Source organism: Nanorana parkeri, unplaced genomic scaffold (genome assembly GCF_000935625.1).
Source record: "Nanorana parkeri isolate BGI_ZX_2015 unplaced genomic scaffold, ASM93562v1 scaffold1532, whole genome shotgun sequence".
Classification (NCBI taxonomy): domain Eukaryota; kingdom Metazoa; phylum Chordata; class Amphibia; order Anura; family Dicroglossidae; genus Nanorana; species Nanorana parkeri.
Genome location: NW_017307800.1, coordinates 278,199 through 304,737, shown reverse-complemented (window position 1 = coordinate 304,737; position 26,539 = coordinate 278,199). Strand labels below are relative to the sequence as shown.

At 40.5% G+C, this 26,539-nt stretch overlaps 1 protein-coding gene across 4 annotated transcripts in view; it reads left to right on the top strand.

Moving 5' to 3' along the window:
- The window catches only part of CSNK1G1 (casein kinase 1 gamma 1), a 76,710-nt gene extending 51,385 nt beyond the window's left edge, over positions 1 to 25,325 (top strand). The window contains exons 7-14 of one of the 4 annotated variants that reach the window (XM_018570429.1): positions 4,649 to 4,734; positions 6,331 to 6,415; positions 8,317 to 8,465; positions 9,248 to 9,355; positions 12,805 to 12,915; positions 14,999 to 15,105; positions 17,017 to 17,040; positions 23,722 to 25,325. In XM_018570429.1, the coding sequence (XP_018425931.1) occupies positions 4,649 to 4,734; positions 6,331 to 6,415; positions 8,317 to 8,465; positions 9,248 to 9,355; positions 12,805 to 12,915; positions 14,999 to 15,105; positions 17,017 to 17,040; positions 23,722 to 23,779 (728 nt within the window). In that variant the 3' untranslated portion in view covers positions 23,780 to 25,325. The remainder of the gene's footprint in view (positions 1 to 4,648; positions 4,735 to 6,330; positions 6,416 to 8,316; positions 8,466 to 9,247; positions 9,356 to 12,804; positions 12,916 to 14,998; positions 15,106 to 17,016; positions 17,041 to 23,721) is intronic. The other 3 variants (XM_018570431.1, XM_018570430.1, XM_018570432.1) reach the window with 3 other exon arrangements.
- The last annotated feature ends 1,214 nt before the right edge of the window (positions 25,326 to 26,539 follow it).

Sequence of the window (26,539 nt, the reverse complement as noted above, 5' to 3'; positions counted from 1 at the left end):
GCGTGCGGGGCTTGAGTGTGGAGCCGCGAACAGGCTTCAGCGGTGGGCGTGGCTTATGCGTCCTGTGGGCACGGCGGGAGCAGCGTGCGGTGGGAGGTGTCCTGTGAGCACGGCGGGCGCAGCGGTACGTGAGCAGCGTGTGACGTGTGCTTCAGGCCGCGTGTAGAGCCCCGAACAGGGAAATCAATTGATAGCCGACGAATCGACGATCGAAAACGTTGGTAACGTTTTCAATCGTCGATTTTAATCGACTAAATCGATTAACTGTTGCAGCTCTAGTTATTCCCCCTCCTACAGGTTCCATCCGTCTGCGCGACTGGTCCCATGAAGCATCTTTTTTCAGCCGCACCCCTGCCTCCCCCACATAAAATAGCCCTGAGGTGTTAAAATATACAAATAATGACTTTGGCTTTGAAAGTCAAACTGTGGCTAGCTCTTTCTTACCTCCTACACCTCTTTATTGGTCAGAGATTCACTGGTAGTGTGGGAATAAGAATGGGTGTATGTCAGCCTACAGTGAATTGCACACAAATAATATGTCAATCCTTACAATGAAGTAAGAAATCGCAAGAATTAAACATTCTAACATGGCTACTAGAAACCATATTTCTGTATTAACCAATACATTAAAAATAAATGCCTATACCTAGCATATTGTAGCTTTTTTTTGTTGGAGCAGGTGTGAAAGTGTACAGGGAAACCGATCACCAAACTTGGTTAGTGCTGTGACTTTGCAGCACCTCGATCTTGAGATCAAATCCGAACTACATTACAATCATAGAATTTTGGATTTTCTTTTGTTTGAGCGTCTTTCCTTCAGTTCCTCTGTTGGTCCAACCTAACATCCCCAGTGTGTCTGTATACACCTTTTTCTTTTGACTGCACATTAGAAGGTAAACTTCTTCAGGATTGGTTCTCTGGAATGTGTGCTTTTATGTTGGCTCTTTAATACATAGTACTTTGTACATCAGTAAACGCAGCCATTAGACAAAAGGCTCTGGAAATGTAAGGTGTTCCTAGCAGATTCTGATGTCTATGTTGGATAATGCTCCCTCTAGTGGGCAATGTCCTCTATACCAAACTAAAATATTACAAGGTTTTACGTACAAATCTAAGACTAAAATTGTTTTCTACTACAAATTTACTACTACTACATGTTTTCTACTACCATTAAGAAATGTTTAGGTAAAATGTGTTTGAATCACTCATGGAAACCCCTTTTTGACTGCAGTACATCTTTTTATATGTCCATCTACATATAAAATGTCCATGACATATTTATATGTCCATGTACATCTTTTTATAAAGGCCCTTTGCTAGATCTCTGCTGTAAGATCAAAGTTATCAATGTGCCACAACTGTATGTGTGTTCCTAGTTCTCAGATCCACTGTCAGTCAAAGTGATAGTTTTTGTCAAGTTAACTGACGCATACCAACATTGGCTATTTGATGGAGAAGTAGAAGTTAAAATCTGATTGCAAAGGTTTTCTTGAAGGAATTTATAGTATGGGAGAATAAGCTCTGTGGGTGCGTGGCTTTTCCTGTTTGTACTTCCGAGTTGGGTTAACGTACATCTAAAGGCTTGTTTATGACAGTCTAAATAAACAGGTCCTGTAATCCAGTTACTATCTGATCCACATGCATCATAAACTTTAAAAAGCTAAATTTACCTTATTTGCAATTACACGCTCCCTATCCAAGACAATGCAGTTCACAATGGAAATATTTCAACAACATAGGCAGGGCAGTCTGAATTACATGCTATAGGCTTACATGCATCATAAACTTTAAAAAGCTAAATTTACCTTATTTGCAATTACACGCTCCCTATCCAAGACAATGCAGTTCACAATGGAAATATTTCAACAACATAGGCAGGGCAGTCTGAATTACATGCTATAGGCTTGTGCAGCAACATAGGCAGGGCAGTCTGAATTACATGCTATTGCCTTGTGCAGCAGCGTTGACCATATCGATAGCCATCCAGGTCTCCTTAATCCACTGTAGTGCAAGCATGCACAATCTACATAAGTGGGACCATGCTGCTCTGAAATCAGCAGCAGTGTTGTCACCCCATCACAGAAAGCTGCATGAGGTAGACTTCACTGGCAGGATCAACACATCTCCCTGCCGCCACATGCTAATTGCCCAAAAAAATAAAATAAAATGGTAGAATCATTGGTGGTAGGTTGCCATGTTTGTAAAAGCCAATTGAATTTGCTGCAACTTGGCATATTGCATGATCAGCATGCCTCTGGCAAGGAACATCAGTCTGCAGTAACTGACTACTGGCTTTGGTAAGGGTGGTACTTGTTAAGATGTTAAAGTAGCCACCACTCCAAGCTCGCTCCTGTGATGGACTACAATCTCATGTTTAGTTTCCTAATTTGTAATGAAGGTATAGTTTATCACAGGAGTGAGCTTGGAGCGGTGGCTGCTAAGGGACCATGGGGAAGAAAAGTAGCCACCCTCCAGAAGGAAGGACAGTGTCGGCACCAATTCAGAGATGATTTGAGGATCTACAGCCGAGTGATACACAAATAAGATACATTTTTCTTAATAGTTAAGGTACTTGAATGGATTTTTAAGATTTAACTCCTATTGTCCCTTTAAAGTCTATTATGCAGAGTTGTTTGTTTCACAGGATAATAATTCTGTAATGACTAAGTTATTGTGCCAGAAGCCACAAATCTTATACTGTTGGATGAATCATATTTTAATATTGCATGCCCTGTACTAGGCTTGTGATACAGAATGTTTGTGGGAACAAATATGCATTTAAATGCTGTGGTTTGAAGTATGGAGGCTTGATTGGCTGTCAGTTCCAGAGTTGGTATCACTAAACCTCTTATTATCCTCTGTTGCTTGCTGCTTTGACAATCCCTGTAGCACAGAGTATAATGGTATGATTTCTATGGCAACTACAGTGTAAAATGTTGTTATATCGGTACTGTAACATTCTGCCTTCGTCTCACCTCCACACTTTTTCTGCGCTCAGTCCTTTTTTTTTTTTTAACCTTCCCAAACGTTATTTTATTAGATTTGTCACCTTTTTTTATCTTTTCATAGGAAATAGAAAAGGAATATTTGTGGAATGTGATGACTTTGTGGAATGTGATGACTTTCTATATTTGTCACCCACACACAATCGCATGTTAATTATCTTACAACTGACCCTCTTATAGTGCTAAAGTATCATCTGTATTCACAATGTACATTTCATGACAAAAGCATAATGTGAAGAAAATAGATTTTTTTTATATATACATCTATATATCTCCAAACAATATTGTGATGGCATGATGTCCACTGTACAGTTTGTAATAGGCCATCCCCAGAATGCATTATTGAATATAATCCAGAAGTATTTTCAGAAATAGCCAAACCTTTTAGTTTAAAGGAGAACTATGAGGTGAGTGAAAATCACTCAGCCTCATAGTTCGAGCCGACGTGTGACTGAAACTGTCACACGTTAGCTCAATAGATCGGGAAGTGAGCAAACTCCCCCCCGTTCGATCCTCCAGCGCTGACTGGCGGAACGGATGGGGGAGGGGGCGGGTACAGCTGGCTCTGCCTCTAGATGGACAGAAACAGCTGTCAATCACGCAGCTGGGTTCATCTCGACAGTTATGTCGGGATCCGTCCCGGCTGCGGCGGTCTCAGTATACTGTGAGCTGTAACTCGTGGTATACTGAGCTTTGGATCACGGGAGGGAGGTAAGTGTGTGTCCTCCCGTGACCCTGAGGCGAATTATGGGGAAAAGCACTGACCCCATAGTTCTCCTTCTTTTTTAAAGCACTCGCTGTACTTTTTTAATTCCTTTTTTTTTTTTTTTTTCCTTTTTACTGAGCTACTGGAATGATAACTTGCAGCTTCACTGACGCAATTCTTTTTCTAGTGTTGTATATAGCCTTTAAGATTTTTGTTGGTGGCTGCTTCCGTGTTAGGGAGAGTTACTCTCACTTCCTGTTCTGAAGACACACCAGGAAGTGAGGGGAAATATTACATTTGACAGCGGTCATTTGTCTTCTTTGGGAGAATTCCCTGTTCATATGACCACTGTTAAAAAATATTATTTCTGTCCTATTTTGGGGTTTATAATCTTCCCCATTCTGCTCAAAACAAAAACATTTTGTTTTAGTTCTAATGGCATGTTTGGAAGAAAATTAGCTGATTTATTTGCTAGGTAAGCACTTTGAGATTACAGAGATCTGTGTAATAGTACATCTTGCAAATGGATATACAGTTTGTATCTCGGTTTACAAAATTAATTTGTTCCGCGATTCTGGTCATGAACCGATTTTGGTTGTGCACCGAATCAAACTGTGATCTCGACTAGAGGAAGCCATGACCATATGTCAAAGCAGGGAAAATGGCTGAGGTTGTGTTCGTCACCCAAAGCGGAGTTCGTGAACGGAGGCAAAATTTTGCTGAACTTCCTGTTCGCGAACAGAAGCGGTCATGAACCGAGGTACCACTGTATACTAGAATTCATGAATGCAATGGAGACAAGCATAGTGTGCTTGGGGTCCACCATACCAGCATTCGGTACAGGACATTTTTGGATTTCTTAATTACTATGCAAAAAAATGACATGCAGACTAATATAAATAGAGGGATTGACTTCTTTTTTTTTCATGTCTTTTAGAGCAAAGTCGAAGAGATGACTTGGAAGCCTTGGGGCACATGTTCATGTATTTCTTGAGGGGAAGTCTGCCATGGCAAGGCCTTAAGGTAAGCATTTTAAGAACGGTTAAGACCGGATGTAGCTTAAGTGGACCTTATTTATGGAAAATGAAATGAAAATTGCCAGTCATTTATTATTACGTATTGTTGACCTTGCTCTGGTAAGATTTCAGTGCCATATTTCAGTGCCAACAATTCCACATATTTTTACTGAATGAGTTCACCTTGATTTAAAATGCATTAAAAAAAAAAAAAAAACCTGGAGGATGCCATTGCCGACCGCTTATTTAAGCGTTCCCCTCATATGATAGTCAGTCACGTTGCATTTTCATAAGGAAGTCCATAATGGCCCCCATATTTTTATCAGAAAGGGTTAACTTTAAACAAATGCAGCAGACTGGTAAAAGCAACAATTATATAATGTGACATTTGCCTTACCATGGATTTGCTTTATCTCTTGCTTCTTGTAAGCAAAAGTTAGGTTGACAGGTTCACAGCCTTTTTGGCCATGCAAAAGTTGATCATTCCATTCGCATGACTGCGAAGCATCAGGGCACTAGCTCAGCCAGCAGTTTTTGTACTTTGTGCTTCCGTATGAATACTCATGTGTTGGGAACATCTGATTTCGACTTCTATTAGTACAAACTGAAGGCATCAGTTCACCCACAGAAAAATGGCCGAATATTTATCATTTTACATCTGTGTTTTCACTCATTGATTGTCTTTGAGGAAACAGTAGTAACTAAAGCTAGGGGATGTGTTTAGAAAGTACTAAAGATTTTTGAAGCCATTTACGCTGTGCTATCACGTAACTGTGATGTCGCAACTGGATGACATAAAAAATGTTACAAAGTATATGTCTCTTTGACCTTAGACGGGCTTCTAGGTTTGTCTGATGGTCAGCTTCTACAGCATGATAAAATGATTATTGCTGGTTCCTCACACTCAAATATTGGCCTATGGCACTACTCCAACCTTTTGTCTATGCATCCAAAATGGTTGCTGGAAATCTATATAGAATAACAAGGCCTTTGCAGTAATATGATGATGTGACCTGTCCCTGGGTTAATTGGCTTACTCCGAGTAGATCTCTTACTAAGATCCGTGTGCATTAAAACTGCCTCTCAGTAGTATCTGAGACACTCCTCTTCCTGACTTGGTTGTCAGGTGCTTATGACACATGCATTATGATCATTTGGTTGTCTTTCTCTGTCAAACGGAGAAAATGTTCCATAAGTGATTATCACCACAGCTTATGAATGTTCTTGTTCTTGTGGACATTTGATATCTTATTTAATAATGTTGTTTCTGCAACTTTATGGTAGCAAACTGCAGAAAGTGTTCCGTTCACACATAAGTATGAAAACATTAGATATGGTTGATTGGCTGACATGTGAAAGATATAGAATAAGTAAACGCATAAAGTAATCATGGAGTAATGTGTTGCTTTATTAAACCAGAAGCTGGTCCATCTGTTCGCCTTGTGCATACACTTATGACTGCTTTCATAACTGATTTCTCCTTGTATAATAAAATAATAATTTGAGCTGAATAACTATATCGTTGTGTGGCCTTCATGTTAATTTTTGCGCTTTGTAAATGTATTTCTGTTAAATGATATCCCATGTATGTTTAACCATATAGGCAGATACCCTTAAGGAACGCTACCAGAAGATTGGAGATACAAAGCGAAACACTCCCGTGGAAGTCCTTTGTGAGAATTTCCCAGGTGAGGTCCAATCTTCAGTGTAAAATAATTCAGTTTATTGTGCATTGCTTACCCATATTTTTAAAGCAACGGAAATGCACAACGCTACCTGGGTTAGGTTTTTTAATATTGTAAGCCGCTTGGCCCCAAATACTATGGGCCAATTCAGATGTGTTGGGGCTACACTGGCCATCTTTTCCAGTGCAGCCTCAACACACCGGCAAGGCAATAGCCTTGTTTTCAATTGTCTCAGTTAACACCACCACACTATAGTGGTGTGCGCAAAGAAAAGAAAAAGTACTGCATACATTCCTTTTTTCTTCAGCACGTTGTGGTGCGACATTGTACAACCATATCACATCATGCTTTGCCTGTAGAACTGAATGAAATGTAATTTTGTGACATTTAAATTCTAAAAAACAAAACGGCATTGGTGCATCTGCTTTGTTACTCTAAGTTGACTTCATACAAACGCCCAATTCCAGCAGTGTTACTGGTCTGTCAGCTATGGTATATGAACTGTAGTTCATCTCATTACCCACAGCCAAGCTGCAGCATGGATTCTAAACTCTTTGAACTTTAGTGATTTTGAAGGCAGTAAGCTTTCTCAATCCTGCTTCTTAATATTCAAATATAGAAACTCCAGTATACACCACAAATTCATTGAATATATGCAACAGACAGAGGTAAAAGCAGCATTAGCATGTATATCCTGTCAAGCAGAAAAAAAATAGTTTTTTAAAATTGATGGGGCATTTGTCGTCCCTCCTCTTTGTTCATTTAACTTCTCTGCTTAGTAAACCATTATCCGGGGACATTTAAAAATGTCCCCGGATTTTATTTTAAAAAAGTCACCTTACCTTAGCCTCTATATACACATACACATACACATACACATACACATACACATACACACATTTCGCTTAACGATACACTAGCTGCTGTTGCCACCTTTTTAAAGTACTTTCCTTGTGGAGCGACTTGCTTTTCTAGACTGTGCCACTGCCGGAAACATTCCTGGAATTAGTTTTCCAAAACGCTGTACAGTATCTTTGTCGCAGCGCCCTAGATATCCGGAATGTCATCAGACCTGTTTTCTTTTAAGTCATTTTTTAATTTTGGTTACAGCCAAAAGTCGCAGGGTGCTAAGTCAGGGGGGAATAAGGTGGTTGGTCAAGTTTCGGAATGGATTTCTGGGACGGGAACTCATGAACACTTACCACACCATGTGCAGAAGCATTGTAGTGTTGGAGAATCCACTTCTCAAGCCAGAGTTCCAGTCTTCATGGACATCTTCCTGCCCCTCAAACCGCCCATGCCATTCTAAAACACTTGATTTCTTCATAGAATATTCACCTTCAGCCTGTTGTAACAGGGCTAAAGTTTCACTCGCACTTTTGCCAATTTTCATGCAAAATTTGATGTTAATCTGCTGCTTCAGGTTCCTGTCACTCATTTTCTGCCAACAGCACAATGCACATGCATGTTCTTTCTTCTACTACTCCGTAAGGAATGAGTCAACTGGTCTGCGACCCAGGCGAGTGCAAGTTAGAACATGTCCTATCACACTTGGCGTGACAATGGCTGTGACTCTCCACCATAGTGGTGTGCTGCGGGCATTCCGGGATTAAATTCTCACACCCCGTACATAGTATCTATAAAATGAGAAGATCTGCATTATGGTGAGGTAGAACTTTGGAAACTTGGGCATAACTACCTAAACAATCCATTCAGTGCATTTCCGATCAGACAGCTCCTTTCAATACATAGTAGTTTGTTGATCTGTAGACATGTGTGACCAGTTTACCAAGAAGTTGTATTTATTCTTCAGACTAAATTGATACAAAAGGAATTGTAGCTATAATGTATGTGTTTATGAAAACTGTATTAATGTATCTTTTGTTTGCATTTGTTCCTTCCAGAGGAAATGGCTACTTACCTGAGATACGTAAGGCGTTTGGATTTCTTTGAGAAGCCGGACTATGACTATCTCAGAACGCTGTTCTCTGAACTCTTTGAACGGAAAGGATACACTTTTGACTATGTTTATGATTGGGTTGGCAGGCCAATTGTGAGTAGTTTTCCATTTGAGGTTTGAATGTTTATTTTTCTTATATCTGAAATTGAAACAGCTCTAAGCCTGATAGAACTAGCGGTGGGTAAATTACAGATGTAGTTAAAAATCTATCTCTGTATTTAAAATGCTAAAGGCAAACATTGACTGTCATTAAAAATGTCAATGTTTTTTAATGTGTACAAAATGTCTTGCTGTATCCCAGAGCTGACTAAATCTAAAGAGCTGAAGCAACATTTAAACCGAAGTAACTTTTAAAATTGTTAGGCTCATTCGCACGTATACCCTCCTGATCGCAACAGTATGGATCAGATGTCATCGCTGTCACATCTGTGTCTGTAGAGCTTTTTTCCTTCATCCTGCGATAGAGGAAAAAACTGAAATGACCCGACCCAATGTCAGTCTATGGGGAATCGGATGTAAATGGACATGTGTCTGTTATACCCCTGATCTGGCACTACCGGGTCCGGAAAAAGATCTCTGATGGGTTTGTTTTTCCGGACCGGGAGAATCGGGGGCTGGGTAACCGGGCTTAAGCGGGCGCCTGTCCTTTTACACATGGCTGCCCATAGAGTAGCATTGGGCATCTGATCTGGTCCACTTGAAAAACTGACAGGCGGAACTGATCAGACTGCCCATGTGGACTGGGCCTTAATCCTAGCATTTCGTTTCTGACATATATGTAACATAGCTGTAGTTTTTGCTAATCTGCTCCCTAATTCATTGGAAATTTGGAAAAGATTGCTTCATGTAATCAGTGGAAACTTTCTTTCTTTCAGCCTACCCCAGTGGGATCCGTCCATGTTGATTCTGGAACTTCTGCGATAACCAGAGACAGCCATGTCCACCGGGAGCGGCCATCGCAGACTCAACCGCTCAGAAACCAGGTCAGGTTCTCTCCTGTCAAAGCGCTAGATTTAGTCTATGTGTATAAAACATAAACATCCAACTTGTAGCTGAGTTAACGTGCTACTGCTTTGTTTTGTATTTAGTTACCAAATTTAAAGCTGTCTTGGGTAATTGTTGTCAAGTAGCAATTGATAATCCTGCTTTGTTTTAAATATTGAGAAAGCTTTTATTTTTTGTTCAATGATATCCTTTTATTTATTTCATAAGCACCAAAGAATCATTCCAGAGGTAATACTGTACTAGGTTTTTCAGTCCAATGGCAATAAAATTGGCTTTCTTTTTTCTTTGTGAACTGAACGCAATAACACAATAGTTGTAATATTTTTCTTTGTGGTTTAGTTTACCTAAGCTTGAATAGTTAGAATTCATTCACACCTCCAAGTTTTCCTTTGTTACTGTGTGTTTTGATGCTCTTAACATGTCTTACCCAAAATCCCCATGGAAGTTGCACTTGTTTTGAAAAGTGCTAAAATCAGCAAGCTGTATTGCTTTCTTTTTTGTGTGTGATGCACCATGGTAAAACACATTATGTGCCCTAAAGATAATAGACTACTTCTACTGTAAAGTTTCCACCATGCTGACATCTTCTGCCCCAGCCAGCGGCTTTCTGTATTGAACAAGTTAGGCTGGCCATACACCTATCAATTGTTTTTGTCCACCCCGCCGGCTGAGCGAAAAAAAAATGACCTGGTTCGATGTCGATCGAGGAATCCCGCTGTTTGCATTGTATTCTGACAGGTGCCGCCGGGACCTGCCAGAATACCCAAGCAGAGCGGGCAGCTCATTGGCTATTGGTACATAAAAACTGGCTGAAATTCGACCAGTGTATGGACACCTTTACACGAATTTGGCATTTAAGTTAATGCAGCATCTTATGGAAACCTGCACTAAGTGAATATATAGGCTGATTGCTGAACTACTCTTCTTAAAATACTAGTTCCCTGGTTGCATGATGCTGCTCCAATCTCTTTACATTCTATCATTGTGTTTGAAGAAATATGCAGATTAGGACTTCAGAATATATTAGGATAGAACTTCATGCTGATTTTCTAATGTGCGTTCTGAAAATTGACATCAGCCAACTAGTATTCTTAAGAGGTTTGTAATGCCAGCCCCAGTATTCTTCTGTTAACTGGTTTTCTTTAATGCTCTGGTCACAAGCACACTTTTTTTTAGGATTTGTTTTTGGTTTTTTTTTCTTGTCAAGGGCATGCTTTCCAGCATATGTTTACACTGCTTGTTGTTCTGCAACCATTGTGGAACATATGCACCATGTCTGGAAACCCAACAACCAAGGCATTGCAGAAGTTGGTTAGCAGACTTTGTTCAGACCTCTCCCTGACAGCCGTCTCCCTCCTGCACTGGTGGCTAGATCTAAACTAGAACATACCTTTTTATGGCAGCTGTAGACTGCTGTTTAATAGGCTGTCTGAGCCATGCCTATAGCTGGCGCATCCTCCAGCTATAGGTGGTACATTTCTGATCAAACGTTGCTGTGAGTACTCCACAAGGCACTGAAGATTTGTAGTACCACACGGCATGCAGAAGTTCAGACACGCCATACTGCCATTTTCTGGGCTGCATGTTTACATTTGACACTTATTCAGTAATCAGCAATAATATTTAATTACAGTGTTAAAATAGGGAGGTTTTTCACTATTGTACAGTTTCAGTGAATTTGGGGTCTAAAATGTTACTAGGTATAATAACTTAATACACAACATCAAATGATTGGGGGGTGGGGTCTATCAACACTGACGTTGCCCATAGGCTTCTTTTAGTGTGTTTAGTTAGGCTACGGTCACCAAAGCAATTATTTTTAGGCCATAGCTTGTTTCTGTCCCCAGCTCCATTCACACATGCACAGTGTCACTTTGTAATGCCAGCAACAAAATGCCAAGAATAGGATTTTAAATCTGAGAGATTGCTTGAGCTTGCAAACTGAGATCTCGTAATAAGGGAACTCTCAGATCACTGGGTAAATCTGAAAACAGAAGAGCCTGCTCTGTGGTTAGGCTGCTTATGTCACTTGTGAGTCAACATCTAGAATAGGATGTAGATGCTAGCCGATGAGGAAAAGTTAAGCAAGGTCATGGGCTGAAAAGATGGCAGGATGCAGGTAAGATTAACCTAGGAGGCTAGTTTAAACAGAAGAAGTCTTATTTCATTAATGGTATGGGAAATTGTATGTATTACATAATACTATCAGACTTCAGTTTCACTTTAAAGAGTTGGTCTACCCAAAACTGATACTTCAGTTTTCTGGTCGATGATGAAGTAAACAACCTTTAAAGTTTCCGAAATCTTAAGGGCCTGTTGGTGAGAACTTTTGAGTTCCTGCTTTGGCCATGAAGGGGTCTCACTATCTCCCTTGGACTTTTATTTGATACTATTGAGCATGCAGATGAATGTGCTGAACCACCCAAAACCCCCTAATGGACAGCAACAGAGTTAAGGTTTGTGGCCAGGAGATCTTTGTTTAGTTATTAGTTAAGAAGCCTGGAGCTGGCTTGGCCAGGCTTCACAGAAATTCAAAGTATCATGTATGGATGGAATGGCCCTCAGAAATGAGATGTCATTTTTTTGCGCTTTGATTTACTAACTTTTCTGACCATAGATTCTGTTTGTTAAAAATGTAACGTCAAGCAAGTATATTTTTTCCTTATTTCTACGTAATGAAAAAGATTCCTCTGCTGCAAATTATGTTTGCCTCTGTGCCTTACTTGATCATACAGAATACCCTCATCACTTAATTTCTTTTTTTCTTTCTCAATAGCAATACGTTTCTGAATCAAGTGAATCTGGTTGAGTACAGAGTATGATGGGGGGATATGCACTTCTATAGTCTGAGGTATAGGGTATTTTGTTCCCAAACACTTGAGAGCATTTTACTTGACACCTAAATGACCTAGAAATGACTTCTAAGCAAGGGTCTATTATTTGGGTATTACTCAGACTAATATTAGATTTTCAGACAATATACATGTTCATGATCAAAGAAAGTGTGTAAATTCTAAGTAAACGAATTGTCTTCCCCTAAAAGGATCCCTCAGTTTTTGCCTGATCATGTTGCTTTTCATTTATAACAAAGTGGTATTGCACTTGGACTGATGCTTTGGAGGGCTGTGAAATGATTGCATAACATGAAGATTTTATTTTATAGTGTGTTTTATATCTTGCTTGCACTGCTTTATCGGCCCTCTCTTGCTGGAATAAATGCAAAGTATACACCCTGCTTTGTTTCAGCACAAAGAGGGCTCTGAGTATTTTGTTCTGCTTGCAGCACGCAGTCATAGCTTGGCTTTCTACTCACATCCACTAACACAGTGATCTGTTTCCATTGCTTTGGCCTGGCTGACCTCCTTCTCCCCAAACACCCCTGTCCTCTACACCTTGCAATCGCATGCTTCCTAACGCCTCTGCGCAGACGGGCGCCCCAGACCGCCGAGGAGCTTGGGAGTTACAAGCCAGCCGACAGGCTCACCCCGCTTATCTGGCACCTCACTTGGCATCAGACCGGCTTGGGGGATCCGTTCAGGTATTAGAGCATGTTGGGTTTCTTGTTCAGGCACTTGAATAATATCTCTCACTGCTTTTAATTTCTATAACTTGTTTTGCATATGTCCTCATTTCAGTATTGCTTAATACATTAGTGTTTTTCTTCTAAATCATTTCTGATGTCTACTAGACTGAATTTCATACTCTTGTTGCCCTGGGATCCATAGCTGCTTTTTGAATTCTATTTAAGGATCAGCTGAGCATTTCCGTTGCTCATTGCTAGGGCAACATAAGCCACTCTGCATGCTGGCAAAAAAATATGTGCCCGCAAATAGATTTTAATACCCATTACTGGGGGACATATGCAAGTTAATGAATTGAAGTCCTATGAAGATTGACTGCCCTGCTGTGAATATTGCATGTTCTGTTGATTTCCTGATAGTAAATTTATATAGTATAAGCTGGATGCACCTGTTGAAAATGTTCTGTCATTTACTAAGTTTACTTGTTGCGGTAAAGCATATTTATCTACTAAAATAGTTTTGGAGATGACACCATTACCTAATAATTATAGGTTAACTAAACCCTAGACTAAAAATGTTATATATTGTAACTTACCAGTCATTAGATGCGGTAGCTGCATTGGTTTTCTTTTTTTCCAGGCTAAGAACATTTTCAGCATTACAGAAAATACTTGTTGATCTTTATCTTGCTAGCAATAGGGGTTCATTACCAGGTGAAAGTAAAGGGGGAGAAGCCTGGAAAAAATAATGCCGCCACCACTTCAAAGGCTGATAATCTGCAATAAATGTTTTTTTGATATTTTTGTTTTTGGGTTTACATATACTTTAATACATTGATAGTTTTTGCGTTTTGTGCTCTCTCAAAGGACACAGACAAGTCATTTTTTGCTGCTTTGTTACTAAAAAATCGCTGCACTTTATCCCATGCTGAACTGATTAGTTTTTTTCAAAGGGGTCCCCCCCCCCCCATCACATAAGTATTGTGGCGAGCAATTCTCCAAGAGCTACATACTATAATTTCTGGAGAGGTAGAGACATTTTGTGAAATGGAGCTGAACCGTTCTTATTAAATTCCATGCTGAGATTGAGCTTTGCACATATAAAATGCACGCTATGAATTTAATGCTAAAAATGTTGGTCTAAAACATACTTTTCTGACCTCCTAATAATAACTGTCAGCTCACAATGGCACTTTTAGCCAATGTCACAAAGTTTAATATAATGCTATTGAAAAGTTTAATTGGTATTTATTACACTGTCCGTATGATCTTGCTGGGGAATTTTTTTTTAATGTAGTTTAACTGTACAAAGTATGTTGACGCTTGCAGCTTCATATAGAAACATCCACCGCCATTCTCCTATGCAAGTGTTATTTAGCAAATATGAACACTAAAAGTGCCTGTGTGACACGACCCTCACAGACTTAATTGAGGCCCATGATGCATATTGTGCTACTCTGAATCTAAATTGAAACAATGCTTTGCCCATGTACAACAACACAATAGGTTTCCTTTAATGCATGCCCCGCCAGCTACATGTACTTAATTTCACTACCTACCCCTTACTCTCATTTTGGCCACTAGGTGCAAAAAGCACAAGCCCTCTTTAAGCTCCAAGTTGTGGCTTGGAGCTCAAACAGTGCTGAGCAATCTCTCCCCACCTCTGTGACAGTGCTGGGTGTATGAGCGGGCAGTCGCTAAGAACCAGTGCTGTCACATGGGAGGTAGGGAAATGATTCACATACCTGGAAGTACCAAGTGTTTCTCTTCCCTTCAGCATTCAACCAGGGGAGTGGGGAATGTGCGGCTTGTGGGGCCATCATGGAGGTAAACCTGTAGGTAAAGCACTATGTTCACTGTTAGAACAAGTCTCATAGCTTGTTTGTGTATTATTGCATTAATACATTATGGGTAAAATAATGTTCTAGTATTGTATAGTACTCCTATTACAGTATGAGGTGATAAGATACTGAAGGTTTGTAGATCTTACTGCATAAGTGTATGTGCTGCAAAGCGTAATAGCCTTTGCAAAATGACATGCATGGCCACTTGCTTTAACTTTGAGTCACCGGTATTTTTGTTCTGTTCATTTCTGCCACAGGTTATGAGTTCAACAAACGGGCAGCTGAATGCTGATGACCAAACAGGAGGTCACTCCAACGCACCGATCACAGCGCAGGCCGAGGTGGAGGTTGTGGAGGAAGCGAAGTATGTGCCATCTAGTTCATTACAACATAGTCTGCTACCCTTGCACGTGTCTCCATTGGTACCTCTACCCATGTGCCTTTATTTTGCCACCATGTGCCATTTTCTTATTTTTAAACACTCATCATTTATACAGCCACATCCTTAACTGCAGCCGCTTTTGCATGCGGTCGCTCAGTTTTCTAGAGGATGCAGACTCCACACCTGTCCTTTCTAGAAAGTCACCACACTGAATCATATCATCCTTTGTAAAACAAAACGTGTAATTTTTATAGTTGGGTGGTATTTTCAGGCCTGTACAGATCATGTATTATACTCCATACACTTACCAGGTTGTATTATATTGTTTACACCATCAATTCCTGGTGTGTGTAGAAGATGGAAGAGGACTAACTTTTTCCAGAATATTTAATCTGCTTTTAATTTACAACCTATACAAATAATCTTGGACAGATCACTCGTCTTCTACATAGATGATAAAAGTAAAGGGAATTAATGATTATGGTTGGAGCTCCCCTGTGTTACATAATAATAGCCTTGCTCAGAATAGTTTTAATTGCTCTTCTAGACTACATCTGGTATTGTCAGCATCTGATTTTTATGTAAGAATATCAAGCTTCAGAATAAAAGTGCTGTGCCCTTCAAAACATTAATATTTTATGGAAAAACTTCCTTTAAAATCTAGTGCCATTGGTTATTGTGATGACACTGAATCTTGTACCTACAGAAAATTTACCACAAAACAGCATGTGCCTCATATTGGTAGAATAAAGCCTACATTTAAGGGTATTGCAGCACATCTGAGCCAAAGAGACATGGGCATACATTTAAGGATATAACCAATTTGATTCTTTTTGCTACTTGACTCTGTTTCATAAGAAGAAAAACAAGTATATTGGTAGGTTTATTTCTAACTAGCTTTTACAACCACTGTCGGCTTCATTCTACAGAAGTAAAATAAGAACCGAGCTCCATATGCCTTAGATCAACCAACCATGTCCACTCCCTACCCACTGCCTGTTTTTCCTCAGAGGGCCCTGCAGTTTATTTATCACTATGATAGAGGCAAGAGTTTAGCAGCACTGGGTTCCACTGTGGGCTGCTGGTGTCAGTAGCAGAGGGAAACATTGGGGACCTGGTTTCTTTTGCTTGGCCCAACTATGCATGCCTCCTAACTTTCTGAGATGAGAAAGAGGGACAACTTCCAGAACAATGTATTTAGGCAATGGGCATAGCCATTCCATGCCCCCAGTTATGTGAACCATTGAGAAATGATATTGCACAAATTAATGGTTTAAAACCAGAACTGTTTTTGTTTTTTTGTTTTTTCACCATTACTTTTCTTTTATGTTGACCTTTCAAAAGCGCAAAGAAGGTAACTAAAAGATAAAGTAAAGGTTTTAGTGCAGAATAACACTTTTGGTGGTTCAATAGCAAATTGTTATAGATATCTGTACATCAGAACCAAAATGAGGGACAAAGGGACTTCGTTCCAAATGAGGGACAGTAGGGAAGTATGACTTATGGCTGCTGTATTTCTTGTTACTATTACACTGATGTGACCACGATAAAAAAGGCCTTGAAATACCACATGATATACAATGATTCAGGTCCCAGGAAAGAGTTCCCACCATCTGCCTCGCTTAGAATGGAAGGAATATGAACAGATTTCAGGTTAATGTAGAATCCCGTTAATTATAGAAATTAAATGATAATAATTTTCCTTTTGTTAATTGAGTTTATTTCTTGTATAAGTGTCTGGATCGATGCAACCTTTCCTGACCTTTTAATGTACTTTCCTTTCCTGTGACCTGCAAGGCATGTCTGCATGGCTGCACCCCCATCCTCTCCCTAGTGTTTCTTGGGTGTATTAATTCTTCTCTCTTTCTCTCTCTGTCTTTTAACATTTTGTAGCTGCGTGAAAATGCTCAACTTGTGGTGAGTCTCTCTCTGCGGAATGCATACCAGGGAGAGGTCCCCTTCTAAATCAGGAAAATACTCTTTACTTAAACTTATTTACATGTTCACTGTCCTAAACAAGTCAGTTAATAAATAATTAGGTAAACACTTGCAGTAAATTATAATGTTACTTTAGTAGGCTTTAAAGGATATCTGCATGTCTGGTACAGTATAACATTCCCAAGCAAATGTACTTGCATACTTGCAATGGCATGTAAAGCAATTTCAACTCTGAGGGTTTTAAGGTTTAAATATATTTGTGCTTTAATAATCCTTGCAGAAAAATAAAATAGTGTTAGTTGTAGAATTCTGTTATGCATACTGTTATCCAATGTCAAAGTAGAATTTTAAGGTCTTACAGATGTGAAAACCTCAAACATTCAGAAATAACGCCATAGATGTTTATCGATTTAAAGCAGAAATTTGGGGTGATTGTTTTACACTGGTAGGATGTTTTACAATGTTTGATTTATACTTCTGTTGTCTAGGTAATTAGTAAGTCATACACATCAGTCCAGAGTTGTAGTCCTAAATTGGCCATACACCTGTAGAATTCTCTGCAGATTTTCTATGGTCAGATGGAAAAAGTGCAAAAGATTCCTCCATCTACGCTAAACTGTGTGTATGGAGGAATCTCCCACTGGGCCAAGCTTCGGTATCTTGTCATTCGGCCCCACTGTCTGCTTGGATTCAGGCAAGATACTGAAGATTGGCCCAGCGGGAGATTCTTCCATCCACACAGTTTAGCGTAGATGGAGGAATCTGTTGCACTTTTCCCATCTGACCATAGAAAACCTGCAGATAATCTATAGGTGTATGGCCAACTTTAGTTATTTGTTGAAGAGATGAACTGCCTTCCGCAGAAACCAATTGTGCCCCTCAGTCACATCCAGCAGTGGTGATTCCCACATTCTAAACAAAGTGGTGAGCCAGTTAATCCCATCCTAATTTGTCTAGAGCATAGTCAGTTTGGACATTGAACAGTCAAGGTCTTACTGTTTAGCCAAGTGGTGGATGTTGAGAGCGCCTTCTATAAAAGAAGAGCTCCAACCGCAATGGCTCTTACTGATTTGTTTGTTTTGCAGTGACAGTAGAGTACTCCTTTAAAGTCTTTTTTTGCTTTGATGTTAAGGTTCTAGTATAAACCATTTACTTTTTTTTTTTTTTGTCAAATTCTGGCAATTTTGTTGCTAAGAAAGCAAAATTGTGAAATATTTTTCAAGTCGTAGACTTGTATTTACTTTTTCATCCAGTGCTTTGGTGGCTTTCATGTGCATGTAATTTCTACATGGGCTAAGGCTGGATTATTGAGGGCTGGTGACCTGCAGATGCCTAATTAGCCATATATTTTTAATAAATGTGAGAGGTGTCGGACAATAGATTTTGTTAAACCTTCATTCTGTTTGTGTTGGGTTTTTTTTAAAATAGAAACTGCCTTACTTGTTAGAGCATGTTTTATTTGATTCAACGTTAATGAATATGAGGGTCTAGGAACATTACTGTTGTGTCGATTTCACAAATGTAATGCTTGGAGGGATGCTGTAGAACAGTGGTTCTCAACCTGTGTATCCTCAGGACCCAGATTTGTCCTTGTTCATAAGGTCACGACCCATGTCGCACTGCAATGGAATGCACGGAATTAGGGTGCACACTCCAAAAAATATTTTAAGTTCCACCCAGTCTCCCTTACGAGAACTGGAGTGGATCCTCAGCCTGGGATCCAGTGTGGGCTACTGTGCTGTGACGGAGCGTCATCTATATGTGCAGTGCTTGTACAGCTCCCATGCATGCACTGTGGAGGTGTCGGGAGCCAGAATGTCACTCTGGTCCAGGCACCTCTACAGGACACGTGAGGGAGCTGTAAGCAATGCATGTATGAATGGAGCTCCCTCGCGGCCATAGCCCCATCCCACCTCAAGCTGACACTCAGCACCGGGCAGCATATTTTGAATGGCTGCTCGGCGCGAAAACTGATAATGCTGCGCTAGGGGAAGGCTGAGGAGTCTCTCACCATGAAAAGTGGAAGTCACGTGGTGACCCACTGAACATGGGGTCGCCACACACTTTTGGGTCACGACCCACCAGTTGAGAACCAAGGCTGTAGAATATTATGTAAAGAGTAGTTCCTTGATCCTCTCTCATTAGGCTAGGTTCACACCTGGGTGATCCGTAACCGCGCTGCAATCGTGCACAAAACCACATGGCCGCACGGTCACGGAATCACACACCACCACCGATTGCGCTAGCAGTGCCGTTATTTTGTAATGGCGCCCCAGGCAGATTGCATGGTTTCCCGCCACGATACTGCCCTACCTTTTTTTTCAGCTATTGCCATGCGGATGTAATCCCATTGAAATCAATGGGGCTGCACACAATCATCCAGTCCCGGGATTGCAGAAGTCTGCACCCACTATTTAAATGCACTTGAATTACAGTGGTATTTAAATTCTCAGACACAATAGTGTCTGCTATACCTCTCAACTTAAAAATGTTTTATCTTGAGTTTCCAAAGCTATGAGGGTTACCACTATGCAAATTTGCAGCCCTTTTAAGCCTGATCGCAAACCTGTGGGAAAGTCAGAACCTGTAGAATATTAAAGTATTTTTTTTTTTTTTTCTTCAGCACCAAAATGGGCAGTAGCTGCAATTGCATGGTGCAGTGCATTATTCACACGGGACTGTGCGATTAAACCACTGTGCTAGTGTGAATGGGCCCTCAAAAACACTGACAGACGCACACAACCACATACACCATTTCACACACACATATACACACTACTAAAAAGATTGTCATTTTTTAATATCTCCCCCCCCCCATCTGCCTACCTTACAAGAACTGGAGTGGATCCTCAGCCTGGGGTCAAGTGTGGACTGCTGTGCTGTGCTGTGCTGTGACGGAGCTCCTTCCATATGTGCATTGCTTGTGTGCCCTGTAGAGATGCCGGGAGCCAGAATGTGAGGTCACTCCGGTCCAGGCACCTCTACAGGGCATGCAAGGGTGCTGAAAGCAATGCACGTATGGATGGAGTTCCCTCGCGGCCATACCCTCAGCCCACCTCAAGCTGACGCTTGGCACCGTGCAGCATATTTTGAATGGCTGCTCGGTGCAATAACGGATTGTGCTGCACTAGTGGTAGGTTGAAGAACCTCTCGCCTAACGCAGTGGAAGGCACGTGGAGACCCACCACTTGAGAACCACAGCTCTAGAGCATATCCCAACATTATTTATTTTTCAATTTTTGTTCCTGTAGCAAGAAACTGCTATTAATCACTGTGACCATCTGAAAGCTTCTAAAATTGTTGCAGAGGCAGGTTCTGGAAGGGCAGGGGTGCCCTTGATTATTTCCTATTGACATAGGCACACGCGTTTACCTTTCAGCTACATCTCCCAAGACGCATTTCCTTACACACAGGGTTAAGGCAGTTGAATTGTTTTGCTTTGAAAGAAATGTAATATATGCATGTGAGAGGGACAGGCATAGGCAGAGTACTGTAGTCCACCAGGGGAGAACTCGGACAGGACAGACAGCACTGCTTAGCATTTCATTCCAACAAAGGCAGTGTTATCAGCCAAAAAAAAGTTAGGTGCTCACTGGATTTCTGGTAGGATCACCAGGTATTTTTCTAAACATGCAGCATTTTTAAGGGATGCAAATGTTGCAGGAATGTACTTGTTTTCTTTTTGTGCTAGACATACAGTTTAACTTAATCCCTAAAATGAAGTCATTTTTATTAAGTTACTCTTAACCGCAACCTGAAAATTAAATTCTAACTTAAACCTCAACTGAACATTTAAAATGAACCCATAATGTTTAATATTGCTTTGTCACTTAACATTAAAATACCCTCTAAACCCTAATCTTAAGACTAAACTAACATTCTCCTTCATAAACCTTACTACATTAGGCACCTGAAATACAGGTGAAACTCGAATAATTAGAATATCGTGCAAAAGTTCATTTATTTCACTGATGCAACTTAAAAGGTGAAACTAATATATGAGAGAGACTTATTACATGCAAAGCAAGATAGTTCAAGCCGTGATTTGTCATAATTGTGGTGATTATGGCTTACAGCTCATGAAAACCCCAAATCCACAATCTCAGAAAATGAGAATATTGTGAAAAGGTGCAATATTCTAGGCTCAGTGTCCCACTCTAATCAGCTAATTAAGCCATAACACCTGCAAAGGGTTCCTGAGCCTTTAAATGATCTCTCAGTCTGGTTCAGTAGGAATCACAATCATGGGAAAGACTGCTGACCTGACAGTTGTGCAGAAAACCATAATTGACACCCTCCATAAGGAGGGAAAGCCTCAAAAGGTAATTGCAAAAGAAGTTGGATGTTCCCAAAGTGCTGTATCAAAGCACATTAATAGAAAGTTATGTGGAAGAAAAAGGTGCACAAGCAGCAGGGATGACTGCAGCCTGGAGAGGATTGTCAGGAAAAGGCCATTCAAAAGTGTTGGGGACTTTCACAAGGAGTGGACTGAGGCTGAAGTCAGTGCATCAAGAGCCACCACACACAGACGGATCCTGGACATGGGCTTCAAATGTCGTATTCCTCTTGTCAAGCCACTCCTGAACAACAAACAACGTCAGAAGCGTCTTACCTGGGCTAAAGAAAAACAGACCTGGTCTGTTGCTCAGTGGTCCAAAGTCCTCTTTTCTGATGAGAGCAAATTTTGCATCTCATTTGGAAACCAAGGACCCAGAGTATGGAGGAAGAATGGAGAGGCACAGACTGCAAGATGCTTGAAGTCCAGTGTGAAGTTTCCACAGTCTGTGTTGATTTGGGGAGCCATGTCATCTGCTGGTGTTGGTCCACTGTGCTTCATTAAGTCCAGGGTCAACGCAGCCGTCTACCAGGAGATTTTGGAACACTTCATGCTTCCTTCCGCAGACGAGCTCTATGGGGATGCTGACTTCATTTTCCAGCAGGACGTGGCACCTGCCCACACTGCCAAAAGCACCAAAACCTGGTTCAATGACCGTGGGGATTACTGTGCTTGATTGGCCAGCAAACTCGCCTGACCTGAACACCATAGAGAATCTATGGGGCATTGCCAAGAGAAAGATGAGAGACATGAGACCGAACAATGCAGAAGAGCTGAAGGCCGCTATTGAAGCATCCTGGTCTTCCATAACACCTCAGCAGTGTCACAGGCTGATAGCTTGAGGCAGTAATTGCTGCAAAAGGGGCCCAAACCAAGTACTGAGTACATATGCATGCTTATACTTTTCAGAGGTCCGATATTGTTCTATGTACAATCCTTGTTTTATTGATTGCATGTAATATTCTAATTTTCTGAGATTGTGGATTTGGGGTTTTCATGAGCTGTAAGCCATAATCATCACAATTGTAACAAATCACGGCTTGAACTATCTTGCTTTGCATGTAATGAGTCTATCTCATATATTAGTTTCACCTTTTAAGTTGCATTAGTGAAATAAATTAACTTTTGCACGATATTCTAATCGAGTTTCACCTGTATACCGGCCTGGAGCTACCAGATCTAGATTGAGACCTCACAAAGATCTGGACACTGAAATCCACTGATCTGTGTATCTTAAGCTCTCCTGTGCTTTTCTGATGAATCATTTAAAGGGAAAGGGGAGGGGGCATATGTATCTTGCCCTTTTGTCTGCCATTTTGTTTCCTATAAGGCTGCCACCATATGGCTTTACAGACAGTCAATTGAGTGATTAGGCAAGTCTCAATCCATTTTGCATGGAATGAATTATGCCTTTAAACCCGAGCCATTGCTATCCAAGTCTAAATGGAGTCTTTATGTGCCAGAAAAAGTCAAGTATATAAATGACATACAGACTAGGCCAGTCTAGTTTAATTATGCTGTATGCTCAAACATAACGCCTGAGGTAGAGTAGATTTCATTGTATGTCAACCTTGTTCTTGAATAGTTGGAAGACCACATGGCTTCTGGGATCATGTGCTTTCACCTAAATCCCACTATGTCTGGCTAATTTGTTTTTCACTCTTTCCACTTTCTCTCTATGTATTGTCTGCATGCAACACACTGGTCTTTTTTGTGTCCCTCCCCATTTTTCCAGTGTCTCTAACCTCCATTATGCATTTGGTCCTTACTTATGTTGTCTTGTGGTATAGCCAGTGAGTCCTATATAAACACAGAATGTATCTTTTCCCTTTGGCAGAAACATGGTTCCTGTTTGTAATGTTTCTATTGAATATCCTTTTTGTTTCATTTCTTTTGTATTATAACCGCTAATTCATACTTGGAACTACCTCTTTCAGACAGAAACGCACTCCCTGTGCTGCTGATTTTGTGTGAATCTCCCTGCTTAGACTCCCTGCAATAGAGCCTCTTAGCTTGTAGTCTTTAAAAACTTAGCTTTTTAGTAAATTTTCAAGCCTGAGCTATTTTTTGCCAACAAACCAAGCAATATTGGCCACACAGCTGCTTGACAGTGCTGTCAGAACAGTTGAAATGCAGAGTTCCTAAACAAAGCGTGTCCCTCTAGTCTGGATCATGGGAGCATGGATAGATTTTCCACTTTCATTGTAAGGGAGGAGGCTTCTTCAATTTAGTAACTGTAGCACATGATCAAAAAAAAAAAGTTTCCGTGAAGATTTATTTGATATGTTCCAGTCACTGACCGATTCTGTCTCTTTTCTTATTAGGTGCTGCTGTTTCTTTAAAAGGAAAAGGAAGAACCACTCTCAGAGACATCACAAGTGAAATCCCATAATCCTCTGGGGAAGAATCTGTGAGAATGGCATCTACAGTGTCGCTGTGTCAGTGACTTCAGGGCATTGGGGAAGGATGTAGTTTCTACTTGGTGTAAAACTCAAGGGAAAACAAACACCAGAAAAAAAACCGAATGTCATCGGCTATAATGGAAGGCCACCCCACAAACGGTTCCTGAGACGAGGTGCAATAATGCTGATCCCTTAGAGCCGAGAACCCTAAAAGAAGGGGCATGTCTGAGGCTTGATTTAGGGACTGCCAGGGACCATTCCTTTATGTTCATTTGTATTAAATGCATCAGTTACTGCACTCCCTTATTGCTTGAATTCAGCAAAGTTCCTTCCACCTCCTTTATAGCCATGGTTGGGGGTTGCATCTCAGCTCCCTTTTTTTTGCCCCCACCTAGTTACTTGGGACCGGAGGGAACAGAAACTTGACTACTTTATATTTTAAGAACACCCTGCCCCCCAACAGACTAAAAGGTTGTTGTTTTTTTCGTTATTTTAAATACTTTTCTACATTTTTTTTTTCCCCCCTCTTCTTAGAAATAAAGTATAGACAATTGAAAGCATTCCACAGTAGACAGGCCGCTTCCTGCATGGGTAAATGCCTCACAGAGTCTGTGTTGCACTACTGGCTTTAAACTAAATATACCTTTTTATAAGACATGTGTACATTCTCTTGCTCTGCTGCACGTTCACCTCAGAGCGAGGCTTGGGCTCAGGTTTTAGGATGATGAAGCCTTGTCTCACTGCTTAGCTTTATGTAAACAGCAGATCACAGCTGATAAACTGAGGATGAGTATTTAGTGTTGCTGCTTTCAGGTGAAAAGAAATTGATAAAAGGACTAATGAATATGGGAATACCTCTCTATGCTTGAATTCTTACTGTAGATCTTCTTGCAATGTTTTACTTTTTCATAAGAACCATCTAAATCCTTGCATCTGTTATTTTAGCTTGGTATTGCAGACAGTACTATTCCTACAAAACAGTACTTTGATTTGTTTTCTAAATACTGTGGAGGGTAACAGTTGTACCCCTGTTTTATAGCATACACTGAGTTTGGCTGCAGAAACTGTGACTTCATTATCTTTTATATATTTAATCATTGTATCCCATCAGAGCTGGTTCTATGGTGTGGGGTTTTTTTTTTTTTTTATGTGGGACAGGTTTTGTTTTGTTAATTCAGATGTCTGTTTTTTCTTTTTTGTGTCATAAAAAATGGGCATGCATACATATGCACTAATAAGGCTAATATAATGGCATGGCCATCAGCCAACCACTCTTTTAATTTTTACTTGCCACAATTCTGTGAATTACTTTGATCTCATTTGGAGATCAGCCAATCTGATTTCTCCCATACATTTCTATTTTCTAACCCTGTGCTTAGAACCAGCCATGATGGCTAATCTTTTCTGTCTCCATATGATGAGGGAATACTGATATTATAGCACCATGTAGTCTGTACTGCAGCTTTTCTGATCATTTGTGAGCCTTTGATTGCCAGATGTGATTACTCCTGATGCACTGATGAGACTGGGATACCCAAAAGTGGTGTAATGAAGAGGTTTCCCTACTGCTCCAGTGCCTTTTTGTTTCATGCTGATCAGTCTTCAATTTGAACTTCCAGACACTGAAAATAAATTGCCACATGGATATGCCTCATAAGATGCTTCGCTCGCTTTTGGAGGTAAACCTAGGACTCATGTAGACCCTCCTCTGTTTCCTACTCTCTTCTACATGGATGGATCACCCCCTCAGGAAAATTCCCACGTATCTGCAATGTACAAAGATCACTTCCTTTTTTTTTCTTCTTGTATTTTGTTTTAAAGGTATATTTAATTTAGAGTATTGCATTGCACTGTAGCTACAAGGGGATTTTTTAAATCTGTTTTGTGTTTCTTTTAAGGACTTTAATAAATGTTTGTCTGTTTAATGTTTCTGGTAGAGGCAGATGAAGTTACTGTACTTCAAACTTATGAATGGGCAAGTGATTGGATTCTCCTTCAGCAGATCCTGGTGGGAAATCTGTATAACAGTGCTGCAGAAAACACTGAATAAAGATGTTGCCACACAGAAGAGCAAGTTGATAATAAAAATATACTGCAACAAATATTGTGAATCAACATATTTCTTTCTCGTTCATTGAGGGACACAGGAAGTCATATACTATCTGGCTAATTCTGCTGCCTACAAGAGGAGTGGACCCTGGCAAACTAAAAAAATAATCTGTAGGCCAGCTTAAGATCACCCCCTCCTATTCCCAGCATGCCTTTGCTTTTTACTAGTTTCCTAAGAGAATGGACATCCTGTCTTCCCTGCGAGGGGGTTGTTTAACACTTGCAGGCTGTTGGTTAGTTTGCCCTTAAAGTATTCAGATATAAAGATTGTCCATTCAGGTTTACAAACTCTCTACCTTTCTGTGTCACCGCACAGATTAGTAGATCTACCTCTGCTCCCTTGCTTTCTACTGAACTGAGAGATTCTTGTTCTAGACCATGCGTCAGTTCAGCACTGGGAGCTGTGTCCCATCTGGGCCACTGTCCTCTTTCCCAGAGTATTCAATTGTCTCCCTTAGGCTATGTGAGGTCATCTGTTAGGCCTGATGTGTCTCTGATGCACCACCCCTGTCCCTTCCTTGTGGGAAAGTCTGATCAGCTGGAACCAGTACTCATTAATCACTGTCCAACCCAGGGTTCTGACTTCAGTCTTGGCTCTGCATATCTAGTATTCTTTAGAGTGGTGGCTCTA